Source organism: Fusarium tjaetaba, assembly GCF_013396195.1.
Source record: "Fusarium tjaetaba strain NRRL 66243 chromosome Unknown NRRL66243_c0000165, whole genome shotgun sequence".
In the NCBI taxonomy this organism is placed as follows: domain Eukaryota; kingdom Fungi; phylum Ascomycota; class Sordariomycetes; order Hypocreales; family Nectriaceae; genus Fusarium; species Fusarium tjaetaba.
In genome coordinates, this window is record NW_023501361.1 from 172,155 (window position 1) to 198,565 (window position 26,411).

General features: G+C 48.7%; 12 protein-coding genes across 12 annotated transcripts; 4 read left to right on the forward strand and 8 right to left on the reverse strand.

Moving 5' to 3' along the window:
• Nucleotides 1-507: 507 nt before the first annotated feature.
• FTJAE_8014 (transmembrane alpha-helix) lies at nt 508-1,570 on the forward strand (the record flags this gene model as incomplete). The annotated part of the gene is made up of 3 exons (XM_037354787.1): nt 508-675; nt 725-1,078; nt 1,130-1,570. The coding sequence occupies 3 exons, from the start codon at nt 508-510 to the stop codon at nt 1,568-1,570; spliced, it is 963 nt and encodes a 320-aa protein (XP_037204954.1).
• A 1,291-nt stretch (nt 1,571-2,861) lies between these two features.
• On the reverse strand, nt 2,862-4,103 carry FTJAE_8015 (cellulase precursor; the record flags this gene model as incomplete). The annotated part of the gene is made up of 3 exons (XM_037354788.1): nt 2,862-3,227; nt 3,275-3,709; nt 3,756-4,103. The coding sequence occupies 3 exons, from the start codon at nt 4,101-4,103 to the stop codon at nt 2,862-2,864; spliced, it is 1,149 nt and encodes a 382-aa protein (XP_037204955.1).
• A 1,354-nt stretch (nt 4,104-5,457) lies between these two features.
• FTJAE_8016 (laccase precursor) lies at nt 5,458-7,503 on the reverse strand (the record flags this gene model as incomplete). The annotated part of the gene is made up of 1 exon (XM_037354789.1): nt 5,458-7,503. The coding sequence occupies one exon, from the start codon at nt 7,501-7,503 to the stop codon at nt 5,458-5,460; it is 2,046 nt and encodes a 681-aa protein (XP_037204956.1).
• Nucleotides 7,504-7,942: 439 nt separating this feature from the next.
• On the forward strand, nt 7,943-9,284 carry FTJAE_8017 (acid phosphatase; the record flags this gene model as incomplete). Its single annotated transcript, XM_037354790.1, has 2 exons — nt 7,943-8,204; nt 8,254-9,284. The coding sequence occupies 2 exons, from the start codon at nt 7,943-7,945 to the stop codon at nt 9,282-9,284; spliced, it is 1,293 nt and encodes a 430-aa protein (XP_037204957.1).
• A 555-nt stretch (nt 9,285-9,839) lies between these two features.
• On the forward strand, nt 9,840-10,607 carry FTJAE_8018 (vacuolar iron transport; the record flags this gene model as incomplete). The annotated part of the gene is made up of 1 exon (XM_037354791.1): nt 9,840-10,607. One exon carries the CDS (start codon nt 9,840-9,842, stop codon nt 10,605-10,607), a length of 768 nt encoding a protein of 255 aa, XP_037204958.1.
• Nucleotides 10,608-11,543: 936 nt separating this feature from the next.
• On the reverse strand, nt 11,544-12,723 carry FTJAE_8019 (uncharacterized protein; the record flags this gene model as incomplete). Its single annotated transcript, XM_037354792.1, has 2 exons — nt 11,544-12,574; nt 12,630-12,723. 2 exons carry the CDS (start codon nt 12,721-12,723, stop codon nt 11,544-11,546), a joined length of 1,125 nt encoding a protein of 374 aa, XP_037204959.1.
• A 1,936-nt stretch (nt 12,724-14,659) lies between these two features.
• On the reverse strand, nt 14,660-15,319 carry FTJAE_8020 (uncharacterized protein; the record flags this gene model as incomplete). Its single annotated transcript, XM_037354794.1, has 1 exon — nt 14,660-15,319. One exon carries the CDS (start codon nt 15,317-15,319, stop codon nt 14,660-14,662), a length of 660 nt encoding a protein of 219 aa, XP_037204960.1.
• Nucleotides 15,320-16,487: 1,168 nt separating this feature from the next.
• FTJAE_8021 (uncharacterized protein) lies at nt 16,488-17,834 on the reverse strand (the record flags this gene model as incomplete). Its single annotated transcript, XM_037354795.1, has 1 exon — nt 16,488-17,834. The coding sequence occupies one exon, from the start codon at nt 17,832-17,834 to the stop codon at nt 16,488-16,490; it is 1,347 nt and encodes a 448-aa protein (XP_037204961.1).
• A 450-nt stretch (nt 17,835-18,284) lies between these two features.
• FTJAE_8022 (uncharacterized protein) lies at nt 18,285-21,275 on the reverse strand (the record flags this gene model as incomplete). Its single annotated transcript, XM_037354796.1, has 1 exon — nt 18,285-21,275. One exon carries the CDS (start codon nt 21,273-21,275, stop codon nt 18,285-18,287), a length of 2,991 nt encoding a protein of 996 aa, XP_037204962.1.
• A 696-nt stretch (nt 21,276-21,971) lies between these two features.
• Nucleotides 21,972-23,973, reverse strand: FTJAE_8023 (uncharacterized protein; the record flags this gene model as incomplete). The annotated part of the gene is made up of 2 exons (XM_037354797.1): nt 21,972-21,995; nt 22,285-23,973. The coding sequence occupies 2 exons, from the start codon at nt 23,971-23,973 to the stop codon at nt 21,972-21,974; spliced, it is 1,713 nt and encodes a 570-aa protein (XP_037204963.1).
• A 481-nt stretch (nt 23,974-24,454) lies between these two features.
• Nucleotides 24,455-24,823, forward strand: FTJAE_8024 (uncharacterized protein; the record flags this gene model as incomplete). The annotated part of the gene is made up of 2 exons (XM_037354798.1): nt 24,455-24,610; nt 24,671-24,823. 2 exons carry the CDS (start codon nt 24,455-24,457, stop codon nt 24,821-24,823), a joined length of 309 nt encoding a protein of 102 aa, XP_037204964.1.
• Nucleotides 24,824-24,993: 170 nt separating this feature from the next.
• FTJAE_8025 (cellulose binding CEL1) lies at nt 24,994-26,298 on the reverse strand (the record flags this gene model as incomplete). The annotated part of the gene is made up of 8 exons (XM_037354799.1): nt 24,994-25,104; nt 25,170-25,295; nt 25,348-25,392; nt 25,447-25,560; nt 25,618-25,721; nt 25,779-25,820; nt 25,876-26,082; nt 26,148-26,298. 8 exons carry the CDS (start codon nt 26,296-26,298, stop codon nt 24,994-24,996), a joined length of 900 nt encoding a protein of 299 aa, XP_037204965.1.
• Between the last annotated feature and the right edge of the window lie 113 nt (nt 26,299-26,411).

Consider the following 26,411-nt stretch of genomic DNA (forward strand, 5'->3'; position numbering starts at 1 on the left):
GGTCCGCTCGGTTTTTGATACAGTCATTGTGGATGATCGCTGATTCTACTTTTGGGCTGTTGATGGGGGCCATTTAAAAAGAACAACAGTCAAAATCGCAATTTCATAGAAGTAGATAGTGACTTTTTATACTGACACTTCAAAGATGTATCTAAACGTGGTTGAACTGGCATGGCGTAGAAACATGACAAGTCCGAGTCCGAGTCCGACGGATGACATACAAACATCACAGCCCACTTGGCACATCAAAACTCCATTGATCAACAGAACTGCCACTGACCGTTTCAAATCCTACCCAATCATCAGTCTACTCCCATCCCTAACGAGATTAAACCCACAGTAAGCCGCCAAGATGCCGTCCCCATTGGCAAGTCTACCAGCTCAGCCCTACCCATCGACCGAGTTCCCTCTCATCCTCCCTTTCTTTCTCCTCTCAACTTTAATTCTAGCTCGCCTTTTCCTTCCCGTGTATTTGTTTATCTACCCTTTTAGCTCCACTCGCCTACGATGCCGACCCTCGAGCCTGCGACTGATCTTGACTCCAACGTCTGGTATCAGCTCTCCGAGTTGGCTGTCGATGATAACGATGGGGACTTCAAGTCTATGCTTCAGCCAACCGCGCCCGGCGGTGACTTGAGAGTCGGGACTCCTAACGGGAATTCATACTGGCAGTTTGTACGTTGATCTCCCTCGCGAATCGAGTTAAGATACTAACGTCGTGTAGCAAAAGATAGGAGACAAACCCGGTCGATACCAGCTTCGATGCTCAGACACGACCGTTCAGAAACAACTATCCGTATGCTACCGACCGGAAGTCATCGACGCAAAACTCCGCACAAGGCCGTGCTTGATGCCCATTGAAGATAGCGAGATGCAGCAGTGGGACATCTCGCAATGGGACTCGGATACATATCGGTTGACGAATGTCGAGAACGGGACGAAATGGAACTTGGACTGTATTCCCAATGGTCCAGTTATCTTGAGCTCTGATCTTGAGGGGGCGCAACCGCGGCAGCATTGGTTGATGAGTAGTGTTGGGCTGGTGAATAATGAGATGTACTCTACCGTATACACGGCGGTAAGTAAACAAACTGTACTCATACGCGACCGTAGCTGATTGAAGTCACAGCCGCCTGCGTCAACAGGCGAAAGCACCGCTACGGCTGGCACAACAGGCTCCGACTCAACAGCCGCCACCGCCACCGCAGACTCAAACAACCCCAGCAACACCAACAGCGAGAGCAACGACACTGGCAGTAGCAGCACTGGTCTCTCAACCGGCGCAGTCGCTGGTATATCCGTGGGCGTGACCCTGGGCGTCGTCGCACTCGCGCTCGTAGCATTCTTCTTCTGGCGCCGCAACAAGCGCAAGTATCAAGTCGCCGGCACCAGCTCCCCGGACTCTCCCGGAAAACTTGGCAGCTCTCCCATCGCCGCGTCGCCTAACCCTGCGTACAGTTCTGTCTACTCAGCCGAGAAGAATAATGCGACGCCAGCGGCTGAGATGATGCATGAGCAGAGACCTGTTGAGCTGTCGACTGGCCAGCATCAGCGACATGAGCTCGCATAGGGGATGGATTGGAGCTACGTTCACCTGTACATATAGCAATGATGTATTCCAGCGAGGCGCATGATACCAAGACTGTATAATACATAATTAATCACTGGTTACCAGGACCAAGAGCCCTCGGTGAAAACAATGCAAGAAATAAAAAGAAAATTAATCTTATCATGATTGTGGAAAGTGCAAAAGAAAGGTCTCGGAGGGAGTCGAACCCTCGCTGGCGGAATCAGAATCCGCAGTCATAACCGTTAGACCACGAAACCATTAAAGGTATGACCTTGATTGCTGAGAGCGGAAAACTCAATCCGCATCTAAGTTCGCTACCCTACACGCGCCTGTATTTGGCTCCACAAAGCCAATCAGAATCTTCATTTGCTCAGGCTTGTTCGACGCTCGAGTGGGCTCCGAGCGGCTCCTCATGAGACTTCAGGCTATCGTAGCACTTAAAAGTTAATAGCAACAGTATGCCAGGATTCGCCTTATTATTGTGTTCATAGTAAGCTATGGGGATGACTGCCGCCTAGAAGGTGACGGTGAGCACTCTGGGTCACAAGTATTGCCGTTGGGAACAACATTCCTTGACAACAGTGTTTATGTATTTAGTCTGGTGATAGGATGGGTCGAGTCGTTGAAGGTGATAAGACATTGTGAATATCTCAAGCTTAATAGAGTCACGCAAGTCTACCGATTAATGCCAGAATATAGTGCCACTTTATATGCGCTGCGATTCTAGATAAAGTAGCTAATAAATACTAATAGAGGTTCTGTTGTCTGGAAAACTATTTAAGAATACATTTTATTTAGCATAAAGCTTCAAGTGACATAGAATGCAGTTCCATAAGATTAAAGCTTATTAAATGTTGCTAGAACCTGAGATTCTATTTAAGTTGATCGATCAGCGTGATGAACTCTCGCTGAACGCTTTGCATAAATAACTTCTTGACAGTCTTACAAGCCTATTGAATAACCAGTTATTGCTTTCAATGCTTCTTTTCCACCAGAACGCTTTGTTGCGTCTATGAGATTAGGGTCACGTATAGCGCATAGTATTTCAGTCAGCTTTACCAGACATAGAGCCAGGGCTGTCCTGCATAAGAGCGTCATTGCATTGAGCATCAGAGTAATAAAAGATTTGATATATCATCAATTTCATAAAAGCCACCAGGAACATCCACAAATGGGAATCCGTTTGGCGCCTTTTGCATAATCCAAACGCTCTTGTTATCTGCCCAGACTAACTGACAAACACCCAACCATTGTTGCCTCCCTATATCTCTCCTTCACTCAACATCTCTACTCAGATATAAGTCTTGAGAAGAGAGTTGTAGTACGTATAAGAAGTACCGCTGGGAGGCTCAAAGCTGTACATGTAGTCACCCCACCAAGGACCAGCAGCCCACCAGGTAACACCCTTCCAAACATCAGAGTTCTCCTTGAGATAGTCTAGCATGTTCTTGACAGCAGTCTTGCAGGTGTCGTTAGGACCGCCGGCGAATTCACCGATCATGCCGATCTTCTTGTTCTTCCTCAACCATTCGGTAGCAGCCTTAAGACGCTCGACTCCAATGGTAGTGGAGACACAGTTGGGTGAAGTGCCGGAGCTGTCGGAGTCGAGGTACTGATGCATCTCGTAGACGATCTTGTCAAGAGGGTCGGTGAGAGCCTGGTGATGTTAGCTACGAGAGTCATTGCGGGAAGGGGAATGCATACCTTCATGTTGTCGTTGACGTCGGGCCAGGACCAAGCACCAGACCATTGATTTCCCTCAACAAAAATAGTCTGAGTAGCGCCAGCATCACGAATACCATTGATGGCAGCCTGGTTCAAGTTGAGAACAAGAGTCTGATCCATGGTGTTGTATTCATTGTTCGTGTCAAAGATGATCTTGCTGTTGCTCTTGAACTGGGTAGCAAAGTTCTTCCACCAGGTCTGGAAGTCAGAGGTCGAAGTGATGATATTGTTAAAGTAGCGGCCGTAGTTGTGAGGGTCGAGAATCACGTTGGCCCCCTTGCCGGTGATGTGCTCCACGATTGAGGTGAGGTTCTTCAGGTAAGCGGTGTCAAAGGCTCCGGTCATGGAGCTGGGGTTTGTGCGTTCCATACGGAGTTGAACGCGGAAGGTGTTGTAACCCTGCGAGATGAGGGTCTATACCACGTCAGTCCCATTCTCACCATTGCAGTGTTTTACTTACATCAACGGCAGCGGGATCAGGGAAGGTGAAGTGCTTTCCCCAAGTTCCAGGCAAATTGGTCTCACCAAACTCAGCACCAGCCTCATTAGTACCAACCCAGAGAAACTTTCCGTTTCCAGGTGTACCAGTAGGCGTGCTACCGCCACCAGTAGTGGTCTTGAGGGTAGTAGTAGGCTCCTCAGCAGTGCCGGGGATACACTGGCTGTACCACTCATTGACGACGGTGCACTTGTAGCCAGAGACGCAAGTCTTTGAGCCAGTCCAGTTGTTTCCACCGCATTGTGCCCAGGCACCGCTTTGAGCGGCCGAAAGGCCGGTGAAGAGGCTGAGAGCGAAGAGGTACTTCATGATGCTGGTTGATCTGGATGCACTTGTCAACTGAGGATTATGATGAGTTGAGGGATTCGTGAATCTTTTATATGTGATTTACTAGGGGTAGGAAATGGGATCTAAGCCATATCGGGAGTATATCTTTCGACGATGTCGGAATCAGTTGCTCGACATCCGTCGAACCATAACTGGTGTCACTAAGATGAACAAAATGTCAATCATCCCGAAAAAAGCCAACTACCGGCCCGTGACCCGTAAAACACTCCGGAGTTTTCATCCGCCAAGCCTTGGGCAGTCCATTCAACAATCATCTTGAGTATCCGGAAGGCTTCTCCGTCTGGGAATCGTTACTAGACCGATCCGTAACTGACCACGGAAGACGTGACTCCGCGCTATGGACATCACGGGCACATGATCAATTTCAAAAGTGGTATCTACCAGCCTGGTAATGTAAGGAGACTTGAACCGTGTTTCTGGGGTCGGATCGTGGCATTGTGTGGCGATCGGAGGTTGGTCCTCCGAGGCTGTTTTGAGATTGGAGCGATGCTCGGCTCTTCGGAGACAAGGCCCACGGATCCGCCATTGAAGGATTAATTTTTAATAACACATTTCAAAAAGGTTAATTGAAGAGATATCGTCGCAGTCGATATTAATTGTAGGTTCGCAATTGTTGCAATCTTAGCTTCTGCGATGGCTTGGAGTGCAAGATCGTGAAGACGGCGTTACTGTCAACCTTCACTCTCGATCAAAGCCAGGATGCCCATTGCGGGGTCGAACGAAGTTGATGATTATTTTGATTATCATAATTTGAGATGTATTTGTTACCGTGGAGTAGGACTTGACTGTTTCGCCCTCTACATACTCCATTGCAAATGAGTTGTTAAGGTACAATTTGAGACAACACATTCAGTATCCCTCAACCTGATGGTCTTAAAAAGCAGCTCCCATCCTACAAGCATGCATTAAAAGAAGGCAATGATTAGATTACATTCAGGGTATCACCAGGTGATCCACAAATGAAGCTTCTTAAACGCCACGTTCAGAGCTCTCTTATCCGCAGCTAGCGATAGAACTCTAAATAATGGCCTGTTAATGTTGCGTAGTTCAGTATCTACCACGCCGAAAAGAAGCTTAGGTCTCAGAAAAACCGGCTTCCAGTCTCTCAAACTGAATGAATATTGTCAGAAGAGAGACAGCCGAACCCTTCCATATTCACATTGTCTTATCTTCTCACCTTGTCACTCAAAGTGTAGTGTTATCAGTCGCTTGGCTTCGTTGTCAAAAGCGACTCGACTTCCATAAAGAAACTTCATCCAATTAAAAATACTAAGACCAAAAACGCCATATCCCCAAAATCTAACCCCTCATCCTCTCACCTAAACTGTCCAAACCAAATACTATCATCCGGCCTCATCCCCTTCATTACACCCTCCCTACCACACAATCCCCTCTCCTCATCACCAACCTTCCAATCCTTCATGACCTCCGGCCTCACCAACATCTGCATCAGCATTCCAGACTCAGCATGCCACGTATTATGACAATGAAATGCCCATAAACCCGAATTATCCAGCACAACACGAATGACCGCCCAGGCATACCCCTCGACAGTAAGTGTATCTCTCCTTAGTGGATTTTCCAAAAGGCCGTGTGATTCTAGGTATTTTGGGAGATCTGCTGCGCTGGGGGGATAGCCGTCGCGGCCTTGGAGGAGGACGAAGAATTTATGGCCGTGGAGATGGAAGGGATGAGCGCCGTCGTCGAAGTTGTTGATGGATATGTCTATTGTTCGAATACCGCTTGTTTCTAGCACAAATTCTTTTTGGCGTTCAAAGACCTTCTCATTGATGGTGATTGGGTTCTTGACAGACGTGCTCTGTAAGCCACTGTCGAGGAACCGATGTAAAGACGGATGCGTTGCGTTAGCATGCCAAGTCGATTCATTGAAGAAACCCCTTGCCAAGCGCCAGTCTCCTATCTCAAAGTTTGCGCGAAGAACGATGACTTCATCTGCTGGAGGAGGTGATACAACTTCAACAGGTCGAAGGGCGGTGGTGTTCAGATCGCGACAGATGACTTCAATCGCATCAGGCCATTCCTTGCTCTTTGGCTCCTCAAAAGCTATCTTATCATCCTTGTCGGTATATCGAATGATAGCCCTTGTTTCAGACTGAAGACGTTCATTCTTGTTCTTAAAGCAGTGCGTCACCATCCTAGCCCTCATCCAGAACGTCGAAGCTGTTGTGACATTCGTCTCAAGGACAACGCTATACCGTTGTGCTGGAAGGACGTTTACTCGATGGATTGGTTCGGGATGAACATCTGTACCATCGACTTCAGTGACGTAGAACGAATGCTCGTCGAATTGGATCTGGAACTCTGCAAAGGCGCCGACGTTGATGATGCGCAGTCTGTGACGCTTCCCAGCTTCAAGATCAATCGTCGGGATCGCAAGGTCCGTAGTATTACACGCCCAACCCTCAAAGTCCGCACAATCGCGAACATTCCGCCCGTTGATAAGACCATTATCAGGTACCGGCTCGTTATTCTCCTGATCTGGCGCAAGATACTCCATCAAAAGCTCCGAAGTCAAGTTATGATAATGATCCTGAACCATCACAACTCTATCAGTCGCATAATCCATCTTCTGCAGGTCCTTTTCCTTCTTGGAGTGAACAACCATAGGCCCAAGCAATCCATCAGACGCTTGTGCGCTATGATGCGCATGATACCAATATGTTCCATGCTGGCCCATGACATCAAATTTATAAGTAAAATTTGAGTTTGGCGCGATGGCGCACTGAGTAATGCCAACTGTTCCATCCATATTATTCGTGCCGTTCTGAAACATGCCATGGAAATGAATAGCCGTCGCATTGGCAGCTTTGTTTTCGACGTGGACGATGATAGTATCGCCGTCGTTGCATTCAACGAGAGGACCGGGATATTGATTGTTGATGAGGATCATTGGTCTGAAGACGCCATCGGGATTGAGGACGGCGTCGTTGATGGTCCAGAAATATTCCCTTGTTGTTGGAGGGGAGTCGAAGTCCCATGATGGAGAGAGGATGTATTCTTTTGTGTCGCGGAGTTGAGGTGTTGAGGGGATGGATTCTTGGTGTTTGATTGTCTCTGGCGTTGGAGCGGGCTTGCTTGGTTGAGGGGGCTTTGGATGCGTTTCTTTGTGTGTTGAGTGTTTGACCTGGAGGTTGAGAGTGACTGCAGCCAAGAGCAGAATTGAAATGAGACCAGCGACCGCGATGAATATCGTCAAGCCCTTGCTTTTTGATGTTTTTGTCCTCGATGATGCCTTCTCGACCGCTTGCTCTGACTTCAAAGCAGCCTCATCACCAAGAAACCACGTCCCCTCACCATGTCTCTCATCCTCCTTCACCCAACGCGTCTTGATCTCATCCATATTTCCTCACACTCAAAAAAATACAAAAAAAGCCCACGTTGTCATGTCGTTCGTTCAAAAGAACAAACCTCAAGTCCAAGATGAACCCTCAATGCATACTCCACCCCACCACAACAGGGATCTTCTTAGCGTGACGTTAAACCCGAGGAACCGGAAAAGTCGGCACGCGAGCAGGACCCTTCCAACGCCCCAAAGACACTCACACGTGCCCTGCCTATGCAGTCCATTGGCGTTACATTCCCCCGAGGACATATTACAAAAGTTCAATATGATTTACACCAACGACGTTGCGTTGACCGACGGTGGAGAAACGCACGGCACGGTATCCGTGCAGTTTGATCTGCGTCCCTATATGAAACCCAATAACGCTGCTGCCAATTGAGCGTCGATCTTTAGCTCAAGTTCAAGTTCAAGTTCAAGTTCAAGTTTGTCAATCGTTATGCTCTTCCAAACTGCTACCCTCTTGGCCGTTGCTGGCCTGGCCCTTGGTCACTCTTATGAGCCTCCCAAGGAGCATAAGCAGCACAAGCATCAGACTGGCTGGGAGACCAGCTACACTGCCACCGGCACCGCTGAAGTCGCCGCTGCTGCTGCAACTGCCAAGACTAGCAGTCCTACTTCCCATGTGAAGGGCAAGGCCTTTGATCGCATTGCCATTATTTACTTTGAGAATGAGAACTATGAGAAGGCTTTCGGTGACCGTAAGTTTCCCCTCCTCAATTGATCAAAGATGAAAACTGACGGGAATAGCCAACTTCACCTGGCTCCGCAAGAAGGGAATCACTCTCGAGAACTACTTCGGAGTGACCCATCCCTCTGAGCCAAACTACATGGCCGCCATTGCAGGTGATTACTTTGGCATGCAGAACGACGACTTCAACCGCAACCCGCGCAACGTCTCTACTGTCATTGATCTCCTCGAGCACCGCGGCATCTCCTGGGGTCTGTACCAAGAGGACATGCCCTACTCTGGCTTCGAGGGCTTCTCGTGGGTGAACCACCAGAACGGCAAGAATGACTACGTTCGCAAGCACAACCCCGCTGTTCTCCACGACAGCATCGCTACGTCTGAGCAGCGCCTTTCTCAGATTAAGAACCTCTCGCTCGTCGACACTGAGAAGTCTGTTTTCCACAAGGATCTCAAGGAGAACAAGCTTCCTCAGTGGATGTTCATCACTCCCAACATGACTTCTGATGGCCACGACACTTCCGTTACTGTGGCTGGTCAGTGGGCACGTACTTTCCTTGAGCCTCTTCTCAAGGACAAGAACTTTATGCAAAACACTCTTGTTCTCGTTACTTGGGATGAGAACGAGACCTACGCTCGTCAAAACCACATTCTCGGCATCCTTCTCGGCGACGCAGTCCCCAAGCATCTCGTCGGAACCAGCGACAACAGCTTCTACAACCACTACTCCGAGATCGCCACCGTCTCCGCAAACTGGGGTCTCGACACCCTCGGCCGTTGGGACGTGGGCGCCAACGTATTCAAGGTTGTTGCGCAAAAGACAGGTGACAAGATCCGAAAGTGGAAGTCTCACAAGCTGGACAGCTACTTCTGGAACGCCTCGTATGCTGGTCCCTTCAACACCAACGGTGGAAACAAGGAGTATGTTGCGCCCAACTTGGATCTTGAGCATAGTTTCTCTGGACGAAAGATCTTTGAGCCTATTCGTGAGGAGTGGAAGAAGAGCAAGAATCCTACTTACTACAAGGATACTATTGAGGTAAATGATGGACTTAACCCTCCTAAGGGTTATGAGCCTGCCAAGTCTACCTAGATTGCTGTATAGATACTCGGTGTAATCGGAAAATGTAAATAGCATCAATTCTACGATATCAGTCTAGATAGAATAAACAGCCAATTGCACTCAACCTTAACTTCTAAGTCCTTAATACACATTTTTAAACGTTTCATTATTCGTGGTTCAACTGCCAAGCACATGCCAGATCGCCAAGTCAACGGGCCGAACGATTCATCCATTAGCCTTTCGTCTTTCAGGGATCTTTTGCACTAGGACACCATCTCCCAGGGGCAGACGAATCAAATAGCGCACTTTGGTCAGCGGTCGCTAGCGCGTGGCCGACCTGTAAGATCGCGGCGTTGCACCATGTGCGATGTAGATCACTTCGCTTGCGGGACTGTTTTGCGCTGCGGTCGGCAATATCATGCCGTGAGCTATCCTGTCTTGTCACCGATGAGATGCATCATGGGATGGAATAGGAAGGCACGTGGGAGGTGTGAAGGACTTGTGTCACTGCGTCTTTGAGACTTTCTTCCTTCTTACATCTTTGTCTACGAACTTGAGGTTTGGAGATTAGCAGTGTCGTTTAAAATGAAGTCATCACAGAGTCCAGCATTCAAGCGCTTTTTGTCCGATTTTACGCTCGGTTTCTCAGATGGACTTACAGTACCTTTTGCCCTGACGGCTGGGCTGAGCTCGCTTGGAAAGACGGATACCGTCATCACTGGCGGATTAGCAGAGCTATGCGCGGGCAGTATTAGCATGGGAATTGGAGGATACCTCGCAGCACGAGACGAATGTGCACCTTGCGAGCCCAAGTCGAAAGACTTGGAGGACTCGAGAGAGAGTTGTGAGAGGAACAGCGAAAGCGACTACATGGTTGAACAATCCGAGAAGATGCAGATGCAAGCGGAGGAGCTGGTGCGACAACATCTCGAGCCTTTGGACCTACCGAGTTCAACAGTCACGACGATCCTCAACACGATTCAACAAGAGCCATCAGATCTCCAACGCGTGGTATCACGCTTAAACACGTTAAGAGACGACATATCGCCCTCGCAAACAACACCTCAAGCGCCAATTATTTCTGGCCTCTCGATATCACTAGGCTACACCATCGGCGGCATCATTCCTTTATTTCCATACTTCTTCACCAGCACAGTAGGCCTCGGTCTTCAATGGAGTTCATGTCTCTGTCTCTTGGTATTGTTCGCCTTTGGAGCTGGGAAAAGCTACATCCTCCAAACGGGAGACGCGTCAGTGCATTCGTGGATCATCGAAGGGCTTCAGATGTTGGTCCTGGGTGCATTGGCTGCAATAGCGGCTGTGGCGTGCGTCACGTGGGTTGGAGCAAATTGATGGATGCCTGGTGATTCAGAGTTCAGGCAGAAGCGTGAATGCAGAGGTGGACGAATGAGAGGCTGAGCATTCGAGTCTAACTTTAGAACGGTGATTGTTTGAAAGTTTCATATATAATCGTGACAATGTTAACCAATAACAATTAAACGATTTGTGCTACTTCCAAAATGCAGTTATCCGCTTTTCCTGCTCAAAACAACTCGATGAAGTCCGACTTCTTCGAGGGGTATCTTTCCATCCGTGACGCCATGCAAAGTAAATAAATATGATAATCTGTCCTCGCTCTCTCTGCCATGAAGTTAGATCGGGGATACTACATAGATAGTAGAATATGCTTGTGGAGGGATGATCTTGTTGTCAGCTTGTGCCTTTCGTCCAAGTTGAAGTCAGCTTTATGCTGTAGCCATTGGTCAGTCATCGTGGTATCGATGTATAAGTTGTAGGCTAGAAGTGTTATTTGCAGTTGAGACTTGTGGCTGAGAGCTTATTCCAGCAGAGAGAACCTAGAAGTGAACTTGACGGTTTTTTTCTGCTTCGTCCCCGACTTTCTCGATAACCCCCATTCGTAGCCACCAGTGGCTCTGCTGGGTTACTTCCGTAATCATGCCAATAGTCTAGAAGTGTTATTTGCAGTTGNNGCTTATTCCGGCAGAGAGAACTGTGTCGCCGGGCCACGTTTTGGACTGGCCAGAGATGGCATATGTGAAGTCCACCGTTACATCTTCCGTGTGATCCTCCTACTTCCCACTTGGCCTGCACTTGGCCCCCTTCCCAATAGTCCATCCTTTCATGAGCTTTCGCCTCATGATTTCATGAAAGGACGAGTAGGCTGACTTGATCTGGCATCCCACTGCCCTGCAACTGCCCCTCTGCGTGAAGCAACTTAGAAAGTATGTCTGCGAGCCATATTGCCGCAAGCCCTGGTTCTCCTAAGCCTCACGTCAAGGTAAAGGAAAACTGGGGGAAGTCACCAGACGCTTGTACAGGACAATCAGACTCTTCTTCAGGGTCATACAGGTCTGCACCCATAAAGGGGTTGGCTTCTGGGAGGCTGACATCAACCAAAGGATCTTGGCCAGATAACGCTGATGCCCCCTGATCAGCCAGAGTCCCTAGTGCCGCGTGCTCCTCAGGGAAAGAGCCATCCGGTAGCATGTGATCAAGATAGCTAAACGGCTTAGAGGAACTCGGAGGGTCGGGAGACTGGGCATCACTGTTGGCCTCTGGAGTAGGCTGAACAGGCTGCTCGGGGGAGAGCCCCTCGTCCCAAGGAACAGCCCCCGGAGCCTCTTCGTTGGAGGAAGAGAGGCTGGGGGTTGGGACAAAGGGGGCAGAGTCAACAGAGGGCACAGGAGGGGCAATATTCCCAGCTCCCATGAGATCTCCCGGGGGGTTTGGGATCGTCATGTTGCCTCCTTGCGGAACCTGGGCCGCCATGTCAACTTGAGGAAACGACATGAACGAGCTGTTGACCAGAACGTTCTGTGGCATAGTACCGAACTGGTTGGCCACGACAGGTTGGGAAACTGTGGCAGAGGAGGCAAAATTGGGAGCAGGGACGGCGGGACGAACAGGGGCAGGACCAAAACGCATGCCAGGATGGGCTGGCTGCCCCAAGGGATGCCGGACAGGCGCAGGTAAGCCAGCATAAAGGGGATCAGGAAGGGAACCAGAAGCCTGGGCAGGAGAAGGGACAAGAGCAGGGGGGTTCACAAAGCTCCGTGGGTTCTGGTACCCGGCGACAGGGAGCTGCTGGTACCCAGCAGCAAACCTACCCTGCACAGGACCAGTGGCTGCGCCGCATTTAGGACAAGAGGTGTGCCCATGGGGTTGAAGATCGGCTGCACCTTGTTTCCCCAGCTCCACTTTCGTCGGGGATCTCCTCTTGTCCCGGTTCTGAGCTGCCCTGACCGGGTCCGTCTTGGCCCCGATTGGACGACCACGAGGCTTAACCACCCGCACGGCATCTATAAAGTCTGTTAGCCATGGCCCGTTTGTGCGTAAGGGAGGGCCTGTGCTTACCTTGGTGGCCCGTCTTGTCAACGCATGTGCCTGTTCGGTGCCCCACGCGGCACTTGGCACAGGCAATCTTTTCACCTCGCTCGTTGGTTCTCATTGTAACTGGCGAAATACTGAGTAGAGAATGTTAGGGTGGAAGGGGAAGGTCTTTTGGTGTTTCTTACCTGTCAAGTGTGAGTTGTCGAAAGTTGGACTTTTTTGTCGAATGTGGTTAAGTGAGAAAAATGAGAAGAGGAGGACAGGGAAGAAATTCTGGGATTATATAGAGGCAAAGAGAACTCAAAAGTGAAGAGATAAGATCTAAAAAATTGCAGAATGAAAGCTTGTTAATCGGCGGCTTGGCTCGGTGAATGAAGGCCTGGATGCTCCTGGCCGTCCTGTCTTTCGTCTGGTTTGTGGCTTTGATGGATGAGTAGCAGTACCGAGAGTCACGAGTTGTGCACTTAGAAGGACTACGTTGATTCGTCGTGAGCGGATGTACAGTGTACTGAGCACTCAAAATAGAGACATTATTGAAAGCATATTGATCAGTATGGCCGAAGGGGTAAGTGCAGTGCGAAGGAACCTCACAAGACTCGTCAGTGAATGTGCGTAATTCTGTGCTGCTTCGTCCTTGCCCAGATCTCCCCTTATTTGATAAGTCCACTGGCACGATAATTTCCTCTATCATGGGAATCGTTTGGATCCTACAAGTAATATGATCATTCTGAATTGAGATATCCAGCTGCGTTCAGTACATATGTAGACCTCCTCGCCCATGGTGGTGGGAAGCCTGGTTCTGGGCGACGTTCCTGAGTACCTTAGGGAACCATGCCAGGATTTAAAATTGGCACCAGTTGATCCTAAGTTCAAATTAGTAGCAGGATCCGTGAAAAGGCTTGTAATGACTCTTCCGTGAGATTAGATACAGCTTCGGTGAGGTCATACCTTTCCTCCGTCTCGTGCCATTGGTTCTCACGGTGGCGAGCACAGTGTCGAATGTCCAGAATCTTCGAAAAAGGCGCGGAGAGAAACTGGTGAAGGTTTACCTCTGGCCACAATTGACAAGCTTAGAATGCCTAGTCATGATGCTTGGGGCATTCTCTTCTCGGATTCAAGTGCGGTGGTTACTCGGTAAGGCACAGAATATCGAGGGATGTAGTTACTGACGTGATCTTTTTTTTCAATCAAGATCTACCCCATCCTCAGAATATTGACGACGGTAAAGATCTCATGCAAACCATTTATGATGAAGCTATATCATGAAAGCATTGGCTCCCGAGGCAACAATCATGCTCTACTTGTACAGATATCCTGGAAGCTATCCTGGCTTTCTCCCATGATCACTAACGATTGTTGACATCTATACCATGTTTTTTCAATTGCCAGAGATTCCCAGTGTCAGAGGCCCTCAAACCTGAACCCTTAGTGGAACAATAGATATATTTGCTGTGATCAGTCGAAAGAGGGCTCGAGGAAGGTGCTGCCCTGTTCCATCACACCAAAACTTTGCATTTCTTAGCACCAACCCAAAAGGAGGGACCAGACACTCCGAGGCTCATTGCCCTTCCATTATGCTCAATCGCACTCGCTTCTGAGCTTTACACGCTCCGTGTCATGGTTGAGCCTCAAATCCCACGTCTACGCCCCTGAGCTGCTCTGCATGACTCACACTAGGAAGTATGGTTACACTTAGGGTTTCCCATCAAGCGAATGTTCGAGACGCCTTTTGTTCAGGCACTCCGTAATCACTTTGAAGCTGGACTGGCTTATGATGTAAGGGCTCAGCGTACAGTACAATTCGGGCTGTGGTTCATATGTCTGTGGTTGCCTGGGAAACTCACAATCCGATGGCGTTCCAAACTTAAAACAGGAGACTTGAAGCATATCTGTGTGAGGCAAGAAGTTGACTCGTTTATGTCACATGACTATAAAGTCTAAAATATGAGGTTCAATCCTGTGCATTACGACACCCATTGTCCCCAATCCCAAGCCCTCATTACTGATGATTAGATAAAAACTGTGCAAAGACAGAGTTATTCCGAGCCGGAACCTCACATGACGAGGGCGGCAGCGACACCAGCCAGAGACAGAACACCAAACGCACGCGTGAAGGACGACGAAGCACCAGATGTGTTAGTGGGTGTTGCTACACCAGAAGTCTCAGATCCACTTGCATCGCTTCCCGAAGCCTTGGTCTTGGTGGCGTCGCTAGCAGTCGCAGTGGCGCTCGCGTGTTTAGCGTCAAGCAGTTCCTGGCCGGCAGTGATAGAAACAGCACCATAATCGAATGTTCTAAACCCGTATTCCTCCAGATCATCAGTGTTGGTCAGAGTAGCGGTAGGATGCCCATCGTCGTTGCCGCCGATATTGATAGTGGTGCACTTCGTAGCGACGGTGCGCGACATCTCGCAGTGGATGGAGAACTTCCAGTCATCTTCTGCGTCGCCGGGCATGGTGACGAAGAGATCAAAGTCGCCTGTGCTAGCAGCGCCGGGAGGGAGAGTCTTGCTCATGTACGGTCCGATGATGTAAGTGTTGTTGTATACGCCGCAGTCCATGGTATGGGCCTCTTCGCTCTCGGGGTCAACGTAGGGGCAGTTCAGAACGTATGTTGTATGATCCGCATCTGCACCAAGGACTTCAGCAACGAGAGTCTGGGACGAGCCGGCATCGGCGAAGATGGGGAGAGAGGTGACGAGAGCAGAAGACATGTTGAATATTGATAGCGAGTGTATGAAGTGAACGTATTTTTATGGCTGAAAATGAGCGAATGAATGAACGTGAGATGTTGAAGAAGGGAAAATGTCAGCGGGAAATTGGGAAAGGAGAGGGAACAGAATGGGAATAGCAAAGGGGAACTAGCCAGGCAGAAATCCAATCCTTCAGTGGATTAACCTCGATAGAGTTAGGCTCCCCGTAGCGAGTTTTACAGGGCATTCACTGAAGTTGACCAATTAAATGACCCAGATTTGATCAACGCCGGGGATGAAGCCCCGTAGGGCAGCATGAAATGGTGGGTGTTTCACTATCGATAGGAACAGAGTTTGGTGTCTGAACGCTGAACCCAATGGACTTGCACCGATAGCTGTTGATGAACTTTTGACCCCATCACAGGCATTTCTTGGGGAGACAAAGTTGCGGAACGATCCGACGAGTTCGTTGTAATCTGATAACGATATTTGAGAAACCAGGGAACAAAGAATCATGCTGAGGATTCCGAGCATAAAAAGAATTTCGGCAACGAGATGGCGCGACAAGCTTATCTAGGCGCGAGAAATGAACTGCGTTTAGATAAGACAAGATTTGATACCCGGAGATGATTGGAGCCCAAATTAAACAGCACATCCGAGCTTCAGCTTCAGGCACATCCAGGAACAATTAACCAAGTGAGACTGAGTTTGGATAATAAACTAAATTTTGAAACACACTTTTATCGAACTTGACTGGTCTGGTGGTCTAGTGGTATGATTCTCGCTTAGGGAAAACCCTACAGCTCAGCTTGCGAGAGGTCCCGGGTTCAATCCCCGGCCAGACCCTATTCTTTTGCTGATTCCCTCAATGAGTTATCACTTGTTTAATTTTTGCCTGAATGGATTATCTGGTTCTCTCAATAGGATTGTACGTATGTTCCTTTTTAAATGAGAACCTTTAGATTCTGTCTTTTAGCAGAGATTTCTGGGTTTATCAAGCAAGCCTAACCCAGCTTGCTCCTTAGAATTGAGCAAAGGTTGGGAATGGAGTCATGGCGAAGAAGACATTTAACGCAAGCCAGCACGATTATTCATTACATGAATCTGTAGTTGCTTGCCATAGCATGTCAATCCGTAATACCCAATCAAACAAGCCCCCCGCCGACTGGCTTTTTACCGCTTTGTTCCATTACCCTCGCTGCTTATTCCTCTGCTCCAACACCTTCAAAAGCCTCACATATTCCCGTTGATCCTCACCCTCTTCAAAATACTTAACATTATCATCAGACAGTTCCACAATCCAACCATACTTATAATCAACCCTAACATATCTCCACACCACCAAGCTTCTATCCTCCTCCAGCATCCTTCGAATCCTCGCCGCCGCGATAGAATCCTCATTCGCATCATCCTCGCTCTCACCCTCCTGCCATAGAAGCGGAGGTGTTTTGTTCTGCACGACAGATACCTTAAAGAGCCGCATATCGCTCTCCCTCATGGACTTCCAAAGATTAGCCCAAGTCATGGGTTCTAAGTTCCACCCAGGTCCGTATTCCGGCTCAGGCCCATCGCACATGCAGTCGTGTAACTCAAGCTCTTCAAAGCAATCGACTCGACTCTTGAGAAAATCTACCAGGTCAGATCCGATCATGACATTTTTAAGCGTGAGTGAATGGAGGAAGAGGAAGTGGTCTTCCTTCAAGGGTAGAGGGATGCAGTAGTTGGCTGATGCCCCTCCAAACAGACTGTCCGGAGTGGCTTCGAGGGTCAGATGCTTGACGTTCCGCGCATGCCTCATAACGTAGTACGGCAGAAAGTTCTCGATGAATTCTATGAATCCGGGCTTTGTGTGCAAGCAATCGCCGTCATCACCGCCAAAGATACCAATATCCAGCACCTGCAGCCTTCCCAAGAAAGACGCCCATTCTGGTGTTTCCCATGCGGACGCGTTCTTGGCAATGAGGTTTCTTATCCTGAGGTTCGTGATGTTTTGGTTTACCGATATGGCTCGCATGACTTCGTTATATTGCGCACGCCATATAATCTCTTGTTCTTGCTGCAGTGTCTCATCCCATTCCTCCTCGTTGTCACAGATGTTGCCGGGCATATTTGCAATTGCCCAGGATGCGTTTTCACCCCACCAGCCACCACGTCCAAATGTTGCTCCGTTGAACTCGAGGACTAAAGAACGGACATTACTAAGGATGTCGCCTCGCGTGACTTTTTGCAGTGTATCTGTTGGGGCCGCCCCCCATACGCCGGGCATAGGACCGTCGTGGGGCTCGTCCATCTTGTTGGGTTGAAAGGACACGTGCAAGTGAACTATAGAGATAAAGTCTTGATACTTGTGAATGAGCTCTTCTAGAGCTTGCGTAGATGCCAGCGGGCATGGAATAACGAGAGTTCGGAAGAGGAGTCCAAGAACAGCATGGCGCATGAACCAGCTGGCGCAGCTCACGCTTTTGACATCTTGAGGTGACAGATAGTTCGCGATATTTGCAACAAGTTCAACTGGTAGGGTATCAATAGCGGCCATTTTACCGTTAATGAAGAATGAAGAATGTCAAATTTGGAGAATGCAAAGAACAACTTGTGAATTAAAATACTATCACGGGTCTTCTGGTTGCCTGTCGTCGTGCAGCTCTTCGTAACATGATCTTGGCGTACGATATCAATTCTCGAGATTAAGGTAGAGTGACATAGAACGCAGCACAATTGCTGACAGCATCTTAGTCACTCTACTTGTCTTGGCCCAATGCCTAACACATCGATAGTCTCACCACCGTAGTGGAGCCCAATGCGCCACCAACCGACTTCGCTTGTGAGATTTTAACCTGAAGGAGCTGGAGCTCGGCACGCCTCGATAACAATTGGCCAACGACCTTGAGGCTGAAATCACGACTGCATTTCAGTTCATACGATAACTGATCAAACGGCTAATTGTGGTCCATGCACCTGAAGCTCGGTCTCACAACTGTGTTATTGGTCACGCGATATCCTTGACATCGTCCCACTGATAAATAATGTGCCTCTCTCCTAGCGCTGTCTTGAGGACAATGAGCAAATCATCGATGCTCCCTAGAAATTTGAGATATAGCGTTACGGCGACGCAGTATCTTCGGTGGTCTTCATCTGCGATTAAGGTTGTTGTTAAAAGGACTTCGTTTTTTGAAGTGTAGAATGAATCGATGGCGCGTCGGACAAGTGGTGCGGGTAATCGTTCGGGTAGAGGCGAGCCTGTCCGTAGAGCTTGCTCAATGATTCCAAGAACCGCCATGACATCTCCAATAGATCGCTCATCCAGGATGTTGGCAACGCGAATAAGACGGTCCTGCATCTCTTTTGGTAGGGTAGATGCGAGGTTGAGAAGACCGCCGAGTGCTTGGTTCATGTACTGCAGCTGTTCCTTCGTCTGTGCAAGAACCTTTTGATCAAAGGGCCCAAAGCTCAATTCGCCTTTCAGTAACGCGATGGACGGACTCACGGAGAGTAATATCTCTGCAACTTCAATCGAGATATGCTCCGCTACTGCACCCAGCCCTTGATTTCTATCCGTCCGACCCCAGTGAGAAATCAGAAGGGCGTAGTGATCTGAGAGACTTCGCACTGAGTTTGCAAGAATCTTGCAGACGTGCGTTGTCCCAGATGGTGGACTTGGGAATAATTGCACGACAAACGCAGCGACGAAACCGATTAGAACTGTGACGACTCGCTTCCAGAATGCTTCGTAGCCTTTACCCGGAAGACCGTACTGGACGATATGGTCATGATCCCAGCTGAAGCCGAGGACGAGGCAGAAGGTAGCTCCACCCATGATTGTAGCAAATGCGAATGATGGGGGAAGATAGAGACGCCACCATAGCATGGGAATGATCATAACGCCCGTTGAAGCTGCCATGCCGTATGGATTGCCAACACCACTTCCAGCGCCGATATACCAAGCCACCATGCCTATGACGCCTCCAACAATGGTTCCAATCGTACGCGCGATGAGCGAAAATGTAAAGTCGGCCAGATACACAAGTAGAACAGTCTGAGCACTAATAACAGCCCAGATACCCTTCTCTCGGTAGAAGAAACCAGCTGTACTAGGAAGCACAGCAGGTATTGACGTAGCAATGGTAACAACAACCATTCTTAGGGCATACATACCCGACGGATTGACGAGCCAATTGTACGTCGCGATGAAAACTCGACCAATCTTGCTTCTCTGCGCAGAAGAGCCTTTGTATCCGCGGCTGATATCTAGTCTTCGCTTGGTTTCCTTTGTTTGTTCATCGAAACTTTCGCCATCCATCATTTGGTCAGGATCTTCCTCTGTTGAGATATCATAACCTGGAAAGGTTATTTGTCCGTGGAATATCCAAGCTAAAGCATATTGTAGCCGTGAAGGAACCCAAATGCGATGGCTGGTTCGCACTTCTGAGAGGTGGAGTATGTACTCTAGTAGCTTCTCTGTTGCAATAGCCATGTTCAAAATTCGTTCCTCGATGACCATAGCAATCACCATGCTTGGCAGGAATGGTCGATCGGACCCCTCCACTGGTTTTAGGCGGCCATTTTCGTCGAACAATTCTGCGTGGGCCTCGAGAACGCCCTTTGTTGTGTTGATGACGCATGCCTCTCTTGCTTGCCGTGACCTTGCTAAAGTATCGTGAAGCCTTCCGTTCAGCTCCTCCCACTGCACAGGCGAAGGCTTTCCCATCCACCGACAGGAATTAACAGCATGGATATAATCAGCCGCAAGATTAATAGCTTGCGGCCCGATTTCCAGTAAGTCTGATGTCGTATTCCGAAGCGTATTCCTCGTTCTAGAGCGTATCTTAGAACCCTCTGGTCTTTGGAAAGCACTCAAAATCGTAGCATTTTCATGTCGATGATGTTGACCAATCTCGTACTTCTCTTTATCCGTCACAGGTCCGATTCGTCCATCTTCCTGAGCTTTGATATGTTCTTCTTCCTTCTGCTTCCCTCGAACTTGTGCAATTTGGAAATCCAGAAGATACAGACTCGAAAACATGACTTTGCGCGCTCGCTGGTGCAAACCCTTGACATCATCTGCGTTCCATCGACCACGCGAAAAGTCGATCGGCAGAAACGCGAGGGCTGGCTGTCCGGCTTTAAAGACAGCGATCATACCAGCCCTGCTCCCTTGAAGCTCAGCAAGCGGGATGGCCTCGTCAGCAAATCGCCTCTTGGTCGCTGATAGAGCAGAATTGGACATGCGGACTAGCTTCTCAATCTGACCGAGAACCATGTACGATGTTGACTGGGGGAAGAGAAGCAGGCAACATGCCAAGCCCAGACCGATACCAATGGCCCCAGGCTTGACGAGAATGGCGGCGAGGTCGCCTTGAAATGATGGCAGTGTCGGGCCAAAAAGGATAAAAATATCGGTAACGATCGTTCCAAATATCTGCATGAGGACAAGCTTCGGATTCGCGCATCGCAGTCGAGCCAAGACGTAGATAAACAAACAGCCCATACTGAAATACACAGCCGTGACTCTAGCATCAAGCATAAACCCCTCATGAATCAAAATCTGCGCCTCCCACGCCGGCGTCTGTCCCGTCGTCTTCACAATCTCCCCAACCTGCTGCTGCAGCGCCCCAAGCTTAGCCTGCGTCTCAACATCAGAGCGTGTCGCAAGCGCCGCCTTCATCGTCAAAAGACCCCAGCACCAAGCAAGACACATTCCCAACAGCAGCGAAAACGCAGCGAGGAGATAGATGAACAAGATACTAGCTGGGGGAACTGCAAAGAGGAGAATTGCACCGAGGAATGTCGCTTGGCCGATTTCGACGAGGCTGGGGTGGATGAAGATGAGGAGCATCATGACCCATATTGCGATCCAGCAGCGAAGAAAGATCTTCATGTCGTGGGCGTTGAAGTGGTCTAGCCATGGTGGGAGTTTTCGCTTTGGTGATGCCGTAGGGGCTTCATTTTGGTGAGCTGACGCTTCGTCGGAGGAAGGCATTGCTCATCACCTCAATTGGAAGATCTTAGTAGCAATTGAGGTGTTTGGAGGAAATGAGAGATAATTTCAGCCGATGAGGCCGGAGCTAGAGGTTGGAACTTGGTTCTGAGTAAGACTTGACTATGACGTGTGTATGGAGAAGCGTGAAACTCTATTGGTGAGACTAGTCTAAATGTCGTTGGGAGGCATCTTCAATTAACGACCAGATAAACCGTTCCGGGCATTCATTCTACTACCGGTCCGGTTTACTATTTTCTTACTTTTTGTTATTCTGTTGTTCTCTCTCCTCTCGCGAGATTCTTGAGACGTCATATGTTGAAGCTGAGATGAACCTCGGCGTGAAGTGGAGGGCGGGAGGATCAATCTTAGCGCGAGTTGTTTCCCATCTTTTCAGCTGGTGGAGATGAAGATGGTGCACTAAACGATGCCGTAGCCGAGAGGACCAATCAAACGATCAAGCAGGATATGAACTCGGGGGAATCAAGACATGGATGGAGCTCACATGCTATTAAAGGTATGTCGTTGCGTGCACTTCCGACTTCGGTTGCTTGAGAACTTATTAAGGCTGACTACCAACGTAAATTGATTGGGTCACATCACAACTCAAAGAACTGACTCAAGAACTGGGAAAAGAAGTACGTGATCTTTCACTCTGCTGCTTCTATTTCTTACAGATCACAATTTATTTCCATGGATTTATGTACTCTGATCCGAAGCGTCCTGTACAGCACATATTCATCTGTTTTATACACAGAAAATCCAACACTTTGTTTCTTCCTGATTTCTACCTGGGTGCGTGGGAGACCAGATACCAACAAATCTTAAGCAAGACTCCCAAAATCCAAACTAGCCACCCAAGTATATACAACATGAAGCCAGCAGTAAATCCCGGAATCTCAGATAAACTGATTCCAAAACAGGCCAGCAAAAGCCGATTTGAACACTTCGCCAGAAACACAATAATAAAAGGCCCCGCTGTGAGAAAGATTATGATCCCTACCCCCATTACCAGTTGTTCATGAGCCCTCCGAGAATTTGCTGACTCGAATTGATTCGAGTATTCGGAAGCATCGGGGGATGTGAGTTCAGCCTGGCTCAATTCTTCTTCGTGTTCCAGCGTCGGATCATGGTAAGTTGACTGTTCCTCGATAGTGCTCGTCTCATTCTTTGGCTTGGGCTGATCTTGGAGACCCATCGAAGTATGTCGCACCACCGCATCGACCTCGGTAACAGGACCATGTCGTTGTTTCTGTTTGGCAGCTCCTTCATTGACATCTTTCTTCTCAAGGCTCTCAAGCCACCGTGCGGCAGCATTATTCTGGTTTTTATACCTCTCGATGTTAAGATTGTTGCTGACTGGGCTATTTGTGATGCAAAGTGAGATGTTCCGGCCTTCGGCATGCATCAAGGCGGTCAGTCGCGCAAGATACCTCATCTGGTCTGCGTGGTGTTCCCCGCCTAGTCTTTTGCCAACCTCACAAGGTTCTGTCAAGAACCATTCAAGGAGATCCAAGAAGGCGGTCTTTTTGTTAAAGATAACCGTCAAACCGTGGAAGGCATGGTCTAGCAGAAGACCGTTAATGATATGCGCGTGTCGCGTGGAGATTTTGAAGAATGGGAATGAGAAGGTATCAGTCTGACGAAGCTGTCCATCCCAGCCTGGTCGTTTTCTCAAGATTCCATTGACCAAGGTAGAATAGCTGTTGATAGCCTTGTGAACTGGTAGATCTTCCAGTATAGACTTTGTTCCTGGACCATAGATCGAGTCGATCTCAATCTGTCGGTAAAGCTGACGCCCAGCCTTTATCTCAGGATTGTTATCCTCATGTGGCTCTGGGAGATGTTTACTTCTCAAGACGATCATCAATCGAGGTGAGATAGGTGCAAAGAGGTGAAAGCGGGGTCCTATGCGTAGAAATTCTCCTGTTGTTTTGTCCTGAAAGTCGATGGTTGGCCCTTCGTATACATGGCTTCCCGTGTCAGAGAGAATGAAATCCTGATCCTCGCTGGAAGGGGTGCAGAAAGACATCCAAAATGCGTTGATGTGCTCCACGAAATGGCAATAAAGGCTATAGTAGACAGCCGATTTGAGAGTTTGTTGCCAATTTGCTGTCACACTCATATCGAGATCAATGATAGAACTCAAGCCTTGTAACCAAACATCTAATGGTCGTTGAATTCCATTTCGGTCCATAAACTCTTTCAGAAGATCCCGGTCATTCTTCTTGTACTCATCAATGCTGTCGCAGTTGTATGTCTTGAAGAAGCCTGAGCCTCGCTGATTTAGTAGATAAACAAACTTGCGTAGCATTGTTTGCTGAGTCCTAGTAATTGTGACATTTGCCTTTCCGCGTTGGTGAGCACCAATTATCTTGCGAATCACGAGACTCGTCTCACCCTCAAGCTTGCCAAACTTGGCCTCTAGCTCACGAGGGAATGTTGCGTCTGTTGATTGGTCGGTGTACATGTCATTCAGGCCACATACTCGTCGAACAGAACGCTCCTCAATCTTGTAGCCCTCTGGCAAAAGTTCCAAGCAGCTCACGACCCGGTCGCCGGGGTATTTTCCTTTTTCGTGATGGTGCTTTTTGCATTTTGAGCCATTCGCGGGGGCTTTGGGACAGCTGAAAGGGTGGTCGAAGTTCTTTAGGATGAACTGCGGGATGAAGTGTTGGTACTGCGGCGCGTCAGACGACATGATAGCAATCGAGATAGCCGGTCAAATCACGATTCAATCTCGGAGGCTATGGCGTTACGGCAGTGATCTTCGAGATGTGCTTTAGTTGGATCGAATCTAAAAAGGTGAAACTGAAGCTTGGTGAGAAAAGGAAGCGCGTCAGCAGCTGCATGTCTGATTGGGGACCAACAACTTCAGCCGCAGTCTAGACCCAAGGCGGGGTAACAGCTCTTCCACCAGTCGGTCAGCCAGTTACTAGGATTAGGGGTCTCTGAACCACCAGCGAAATCGAGAGATGTGTAACATCGCGCATAAAGGGAGGCACAGAAATAGCACCGCACTTGGAGCTATTAACAGTCCAAGGTGGGGGCCAAAATTCTCATAAGACGGCATGAAGAATACACCACTTGGCTCTATAAGTACTGAGCATGGTTTTATGGAAAATAAATATTATATCATTAACCTTGTAACTGTAAAAAAGCCAATCCACCACTGCGCGAAAATGAAGTTCACCCTTAGTGTCTTAGCGCTTGCTGCATCTGCCAATGCGTGGACCATGCAGTTCGACTGTCCAAGAGGCTCTGACTTCGAAGGGTCCTATTCTGGATCCAAGAACAAGGGCTGCACTTCGATCCCAGCATGTGTTCCAGGCGATCATGTAGGTCAACTTGCTTTTCATGGCTTATCAAATATTTGTTACTTACTGTTGTTGGAATAGATGGTATGGGGTAACACCAAGAAGTCCAACTGTGTTCTGAGGCTGTATGCTGCTGCGCCGTGTGCCGCTGAGCAGGAGATTGGACACTCCAAGGAGAATTGGGATCATAAGTTTGGTCAAGCTGTTTTTGCATGGGGTGTTACGAACTGTTGATGAAAGGTCATGCCTGGTTTCAGACGGAAAGGCTCTCAACAATATGATGTCTTATACGGTTCTCCAAATAGCTATGCAAGGTATATACATGAAATGGTCTCTCTAATCGTCCCTTCACAATAGTTGACCAGTACATCTCATCATAAGCAGTCTTGTCTCGATAGAAGATCTTAAGTGGTGCACTGAGAGTAGTAGTCGTTGAGCGCCTTGCACGTTCCAGTGGCACAGCACTTTGGACCGGTCCAAGTGTTTCCGCCGCACTGGGCCCACAGAAGAGCGCACTACACCAAGTCAGCACATTGATTACCTCTAGATAGCAGTAGAAACTCATGGATATGTGACTTACCTGGCCAGATGGTTGAGTCGATACGGGAGGAACTTGTGTAGATGACGCTCGGGTAGAGGTCTGTAGAGTCGTAGTGCTGCCGCCACCATTATCACCGCCTGGGGCACCATTGCAATCGAACTTGAGCTACAGTTAGATATCACAACAGCGTTTGAGAGAGGTACTTGGTGTTACATACCACTGCAGGTCCAGGGATAGTGTAGCTGTTGAAGTTGGAGTAAATCTGAAGGCTTAAGTTAATATACTTCACAATCATCTTGGTAGCATATTGTCTCACGTTGGCGGTGTATCCAGGGTCGGTTTCCTTGAAAGCACCAGGAATCTTGACCTGGTTGCTGGGAACAGTGCTGCCTCCACCAGTGACACTAATCTGGGCGCAGCTGATGTAGAACTATGATTCCCGATGTCAGCTTATGTGCACCTGAAACTTCGGATGTCGGTTTCCTACCTGAGGAATACCCGCAGGCCAAGGGTTGTGAATGCCTAGACTCTGGATCCGAAGAAGGTATTCGCCGTTGGCAATACAAGTGGGAAGGTTGAAAGTGTAGCTGACTGTGAGCGCAAGAAGGTCAGATTACGAAAAGATAGTTCTCGCCGATGTCAACTCACGGTACATGGGCCACGACGAAGAACTGCCACTGAAGGTCGGGCCTGTTTATACCTTGTCAGTTGTTCTCCTGTTTATCCAGCCGGTTGAGAGACATACCCCAGTCCTTGATCTTAAACCACCCACCGCTTCCATCGTACGACGAGGCAGTGCTAGGGGCCTTGGACATGTAAACTGAAATCGGTCCTTGGTGGTAGACAGCAGTGTCAAGAGTGAAGGTGATCGAGTCGCCGGCCTTAACTCCAACGGTCTGGGTGTTGGTACCCGAGGCACCGACATTACATCGAAGGTCGTTAGAGTCCAAGTCTAATAATTAGCTGTTAGTAAACTACTCCATGAACCTTCTTACAGTGTTGGACTTCGAGACATACCAGTAACAGGAGAGTTGTAGTTCGAGTTCTGACGAATGTACTGAAAGACGGGATACTTGGTCGACCCAACGCTAAGCTGCTGAAAGATATAGTGAGCAGAGGTGCTCTGCACCAAGGCCGCAACGGCCGCGAGCGAAGTAGCGAACTTCATAATTATGTCTCGAGATGTTATGACAGCCGATTGAGACTGGACGGAGGAACATATGAGTTGATGCAAGTTCTGGAGCGAGATATAAAAGAAAGCTGCGGGTCGAACGGCACGGA